The sequence below is a fragment of the Babylonia areolata genome, chromosome 2 (genome assembly GCF_041734735.1).
Source record: "Babylonia areolata isolate BAREFJ2019XMU chromosome 2, ASM4173473v1, whole genome shotgun sequence".
Classification (NCBI taxonomy): Eukaryota; Metazoa; Mollusca; class Gastropoda; order Neogastropoda; family Buccinidae; genus Babylonia; species Babylonia areolata.
In genome coordinates this window covers 43842197-43848787 of record NC_134877.1, presented here as the reverse complement: position 1 = coordinate 43848787, position 6591 = coordinate 43842197, and the positions used below count along the sequence as shown (strand labels likewise).

General features: G+C 43.2%; 1 protein-coding gene across 8 annotated transcripts in view; it reads left to right on the top strand.

Annotated features, from left to right (window-relative positions):
- LOC143301638 (uncharacterized) overlaps window positions 1-6591 on the top strand; it is a 171570-nt gene that overhangs the window by 59903 nt on the left and 105076 nt on the right. For all 8 annotated transcript variants that reach the window (XM_076616097.1, XM_076616082.1, XM_076616089.1 and 5 more), the window contains 3 exons: window positions 1076-1222; window positions 4448-4618; window positions 6006-6077. In XM_076616097.1, the coding sequence (XP_076472212.1) occupies window positions 1076-1222; window positions 4448-4618; window positions 6006-6077 (390 nt within the window). The remainder of the gene's footprint in view (window positions 1-1075; window positions 1223-4447; window positions 4619-6005; window positions 6078-6591) is intronic.

The following is a 6591-nucleotide window of genomic DNA, read 5'->3' as shown; positions in this document are numbered from 1 at the left end:
TTCTCCTCCTCTTCTTCCTCTTGTTCTTTGTCGTCCTCCTCTTTGTTCTCCTCCTCTTCTTCCTCTTTTCTTTCTTTTCATCTTTCACTGTGTGTAAGGGTGGTCACGAGTGAACACCTCTGCTCTTACTCCTCTTTGCCCTCCTCTTTGTTCTCATCCTCTTCATCTTTTCTTTCTTTTCTCTCTGGATTTTTTTGGTTTGTGTGTGTAGGGGAGGGGGGGGGTTGTTTATTTGTTTGTTTTTGACTCGCTTGTGTAAACAAAGCGAGTCTATATTTTAACCCGGTGTTCGGTTGTCTGTGTGTGTGTGTGTCCGTGTGTCCGTGGTAAACTTTAACATTGACATTTTCTCTGCAAATACTTTGTCAGTTGACACCTGATTTGGCATAAAAATAGGAAAAATTCAGTTCTTTACAGTCATCTTGTTTAAAACAATATTGCACCTCTGGGATGGGCACAAAAAAATAAAAAAGAAGCCTAATTATATGCAAACTGCATTTTTTGTATTCTCTAAACTTGGCACTTTGACCTCTTATTCTGACACAACACCAGGAGTCATTATTATCATTTTTTTGTTCAAACAGGAACTTCTTTTGCTAAGCATGGAATTTTTATTTATTTTGCAAACGTTTTGGTGCATTTAGTATTAAAAAAAGGGAAATTACTCTGTAATTAATGCTAGGGGACTTAATTTATCACAAGTGAGTCTTGAAGGCCTTGCCTCTCTTGTTGTTTTTGTTTTTTCTTTCTTTCTTCTTCTCCATATTTTACTGTGTAAGGGTGATCACTGGTGACCACACCTCTCCTCTTATTCTTCGTCCTCCACCTCCCCCTTTGTCGTCCGGCCTCTTTGCCTTTCGAAACTTCATCTTTTCTCTCTTCCTTCCTTTTCTCTTCTTTCTTTTCCATCTTTCACTGTGTGTGAGGGTGGGGTGGGGGTCTGGGGGGGGAGGAGGTGAAGGGGTGCGGGGAGGAGGGGACATGCAGCCTATATACATGCAACTGTGATCTCATTTTAAACAGTGTAGCGAATGTGCTTGCGCTTAAAATGTCTTTCTTTCTTTCTTTCTTTCAGCTTGACAAAATGAAAGATTTTGAAGTAAAAAACAAGCAGCTGGTCGAGAAGAACAAACGTTTCTTGGAAAAGAACATAGAACTCACGGCACAAAACCGCAGTCTGAAAGATGGCGGCCACACGATGCGGCAGCAGAACAAAGAGCTGGTAAGTTGGAGGGGTTTTTTGTTTTTGTTTTTTTTGGGGGGGGATGGGGGGCTTTCTTTCTTGGTTCACTCACTGAGGACACGATTTGTGTCCGTTTGTTTGTGTTTGTTTGTCGGTTTGTTGTTGTTGTTGTTGTCTTTTGTATCTCTCCCATCGTAAATTTTTGGGAACGAAACGATCGCAGACCAGCTTCTTGACAAGGTGAGGCACACACACACACACACACACACACACACACACACACACACACACACACACACACACACACACACACACACACACACACACACACACATGCACCCCGTCCCCACCCCCACCCCCTCCCCCCCCCCTCCCCCCTCCCCAAACACCAACGAGGTCAGTGTCTGGGTCACTATGTAAAGTCGTGACAGCGGTGTCATCGGCAGAACCCAGATGCCTGTGACAACACCCCCCCTCCCTCCCCACGCCCTCCCCCCAGACCCCCCCCCCCCCCCTCCACCATCCCCCCCACGCCCCCGCCACACACACACACACACACACAGGGCTCTAGACTAGCTGTTTACCCCCGATGTGGACAGGTCTCTCTCACCAGGCATCCCGAGAAACACAGACAGCTGAGGCCGCTTCTCCTATCCATGGCACGTTCGTGTCAGTGCATGCAGGGGCCTCAAACTCTCTGCAAACTTCCTGTCCACGTTTGCCCTTCCCCCTACCTTCCCTCCAACCTCCTCCACCCCCAATATTGAAGACGAGATTCAGCTAGGACATGCCAAGCGTTGCTTCCAGCATACGCTTGCGTGAACAACGTTCGTCACAGAGGCAAAACTAATGACGACAAAAAATCGTGACGTGAAATGAATTACGTACATTGGTGACGATGCTTCAAGGCTATATTTCAACACACACCTACCCCCAGACAATCGTGCCACCGCATTTCTTCCCTTCGCCTCTCTCTTCTAGGGGCCTTCATCTCCCTCCTCCTTCTCTGTTTTGGTTCCAAGACCTCAACCCTGGACAACTTCAGCGTCAGCCAATAGGTCGTTTAACTCCGCCCCATTTCTTTCTCTCCCCCATCATTCCCCCCCACTCCCTCTCCCCAACACACGGTCCACGTTCAGTACTGTGTTTTCCCCATCACATGGCAACATGATAATCGTGACCCTGTCAGAAAAGTTTTGTTTTTTTTCCCCCTTGGTTATACAGGGCTCAGAAGAAGACAGGGTATTACAAATACCCATTCGTGTAGGCCATTGCACTTACGTTCTTACAAGTTGTATCGTAATCATGACGAACACCTTACAACGAGATCCCATACGGCAAGGTGTATTTAGTTATTTATCATTACCATCAGCAGTTTGGTTGATCATAGACGACAGACTGCAGGAAGAAAATTCATCTAGGCCTACAATTTAGAGGGAAGACATTTTCAACAGCTTGTCGGATATTTTTTTCTGGTTGTTTTCAGATAGGGAGGAAAGATGACATTCTTTCAGAAATAATTCAGTGATGTTCATTTTGAAAACCCAGAGCTCTTGTTGCTGTGCAATGATTGGCAGTACATATGAGTATGTGTGTGTGTATGTTTATTGTTTAGTCACACATGCACCCACATATTGAGGGAAGGGAAGGGAGCGAGGCAGACAGCACAAGCACATCTCTGCGTCTATATGCATGCTTTCCTTTCCTTTTTTTTATTTTTTAAATTTTGGTGTGTCTTCAGAACTTACAAACTTCACAATTGAAATTTTAAAAAGAAACAGATGTCATATTGTCATATTATGTAAGGTAATTTTGATTTAAAAGGGGAAAAAAAGCATTATTAATTTGAGTGCATTCTCTCTCTCTCTCTCTCTCTCTCTCTCTCTCTCTCTCTCTCTCATCCCATCCCTTCATTCTTCACATACCACCACCCTTAGTCTCCTTGTAACACCCATGATTATCGCCCTTCCTTCCAGCGTGTTCCCCCAGGTCTATCATTTGATGCAAGGGGAAGCACCACTGTAACGGGTGCTGACATGTGCGCTTACTTGGAGGAGTTATCGACCTTGCCTTGAAAACTGATGTTCATGATACAGCACTTGTTTCATACATTTTATGCAAAGGCGCATGTTCGTGATTACATATATATATATATATATATATATATATATATATATATATATATATATATATATTCATCAGCATGCATGTTGAAATATTCATACATACACAAGCACAACAACAAAAATCATGCAATATCAATCATGTATTTTCACTATACAACTTGCCACAAAGTGACGCTGTGTTGACAGAATGTCATTCATAATTCATCACTTAGAGCTGCATGTTCCTGATAATATATCAGTCACCCTTATATAACACAGCACTGAGTGTCTGTGAACCAACTTGCATTGCAAATAGGCGAAGTAATTCAGCAGGCTCCCGTGGTGTGAACTGGCACAGAAACTGCACTACACACACCCACTCACTCACTCACTCATGTGCACATATGACTGGTCACTGTACGCTCAGATATGTTATCTGTCTCAGAACACTGCAGAGACTCTCTTGATATCTGCCTGCAGCAAAGTGAAGTAGAACAACATGGCAGACAGTTATGCCATGCCCACTGTACTGATATCATATGTTATCCCGCACAACCCTGTATATTGACTCTCCACAATTATCCCATGTATAACTACATTGTTACTGAATATTATCCATGTGTATGTCTGTGTGTTTGTGTGTGTGTGTATCTGCACATTTGTATGCCTGCCTGCTTGTGTGTGTGTCTGCATGTATATAATTATGTATCTATGTGTGTGTGTGTGTCTGCATGTATATAATTATGTATCTGTGTGTGTGTGTGTGTCTGTCTCTGTGTGTGCATGGATGCCTGCCTGCTTGTGTGTTTGTGTCTGTATGTGTTTCTGTTGCTGTATGTGTGTCTGTGTGTCTGTGTTTGCATGTGTGTATCTGTGTGTATGTGTGTCTACGTCTGTCTCTATGTGTGTGTGACTCTTGTGTGTGTGTTTGTGAATGTGTATCATGTATCTGTCTGTGTTTGTGTGTGTGTATGGTTTGCATGTGTATCATGTATCTGTCTATATGTGTGTTCGTGACTTGTGAGTGTGTGTGTGTGTGTATGTGCATATGTGTGTATGTGACTGTTGCGCGCACGTGTGTGTGTGTGTGTGTGTGTGTGAATGTTGCGTGCACGTGTGTGTGTGTGTGTGTGTGTGTGTGCACGCACCACTCCCGCAGCATGAAGAAGCGGAGCAGGCCCGGCGCCGGCAGTGTGAACTGGCGCGGGAGCTGCAGCGGCTGAGGAGTCACATCCTGCAGCTGGAGGCCCAGGCACAGGAGGTGGAGGCCCTGAAGAAACAGATCGCCGACCAGACCTCCTCCATCACCCTGCTCCGACAAGCCTGCACGGTGAGCCGCTGGTCTCCTGTTTTTTTGGTGTGTGTTGTTTTTGATAATGATATTTGATTTGATTTGATTTTGTTATGGATACTTATATAGCGCCTATCCTCGGTCGGAGACAAATCTCTAAGCGCTTTATAAACTCAGGGGCATTTGCGCAGCAGGCTGCCTACCTGGGTGGAGCCGACTGATGGCTGCCATCGGGCAATCATTATTCATTTCCTGTGTCATTCAATAATAATTTTTTTTTATGCAGCACCTATTCTCTGTATGCCAACTACCATAACACATTGAAAGCACCGGTTCTCATCTGATCATGAAGCTAAGCAACATCAGGCCTGGTTAATAGTTGGCCGGGTGACCAGCTGGGAACACCAGGGCAGTGTTGCATGAGGCGGTCTTTGCAGTGTTAAGTCTGCTGAGCGTTAACTCACTCAGTACGGCCAGTCCTCTCTTCTCCTCTACACAGACTCCTCGGATGTCCAGTGGGTGTCTGAATGACCCAACCTTTAGCTTCCGTCATCGGAACTGTGGTATTCTTTGTCAACATTCACCTCTTCAGTATAAGAGTGTTCCGCTTGCAATATTTTGATGATGGTAATTGGGATGAAACGCTGTTAACGTCGTCTCTTTCGCCGTTCGTATGGAGAGAGTTAAGAATGTTCTTAAGTATATGGAATCTACTGTGGAGTTAGGAACATTCTTAACTATAAGCAAACTAAGAGCTGCTAAGTTCACTCATGCAAACCACCCCAGGTGCTGTTGGCATTTTTAAACAGGCTCCGTGGCAGAGTCAGTTAGGCATCAGACTTCTGATCTTGTGCACCAGTGAGCAGGATTCTAGGCGCCGTTTCAGCGTTGTATATTGTCCTTGGGAAAAGGCACTTTACTCTGATTTTCCTCACTCCACCCAGGTATTAATGGGTACCTGACTTTGGTTGGGAAAGGTTAAAACAACAGAAGGATATGGCCCTGCCAAGCCATAGACACAGTGAATAGACACAGTGATATTGAATGATGGGATGATTGTGCTAAAGTCAGGACAAAAATAATACCTTATGCGAAGTACGTGTTAGGATGATACATTATCCAAATAATGTGACGGATGTATTCACAGTGTCTTTTTTATTTTCTTTTGTGTATTTTTGTGGTGATTTCCAAGGATGATTCAATTTTGTTTGTGATTTTTTTTTTTTTTTTTTTTTTTTTTTTTTTTTTAATGTGACTGTAAGTCTGTGTGTAATATTTTTACAGGAAAATAGATTATAGTTGTTAGTTCAGGGAATAATTATTATTTCATTTTACACACACATGCATGAGTGAATGCGCACGCACACGCACACACACATGCTCATACACACACACACATTTATGTTTATGTCACTGTGTTTTGCAGGACAAAGACAGGCGAATAGAACTCATTCAACACAGGAAAAAGAGACGACGGTTGATACGGTCTCAAGAAAAAGTGAGTGGTGTGTGTGTGTACATTATGTATGTTTTAGTGTGAGTGGGTTTGTGTTTGTAGGTATGCATGTATGTGTATATGCAGATGCGCATGCATGTAAATGTGTTTGCACAATTTTCTCAAAAGTAATATCTACATATACAAAGAAGCCTGATTGACAGGCAAGTAAACAGACTGACTACCAAAAAAAAGAAGAAAAAAAAAAGACTGCAAAGAAAGAATTAAACTTGACAACGATGAAAATCCATATAGACAAAATAAGCAAGATCATTCACTGCCTGACAGACAGACAGAGGGACAGACCTGTTAAAAACATACAAACAAACAAAACTGAGGAGAGCAAATCTACCTCCATCATCATTAGAGAGACGAAATTACAGACAGACAAAGGCTGAAAGAAAGAGAGAGCAGAAGACACAGAGAAGAGAGAGTGAAACAGACAAAGACAGAGCGAAATAGCCATGCCCTCTTACAATGAAGAAGACTTTAAAAAAAAAAAAAAATGTTTTTTGGA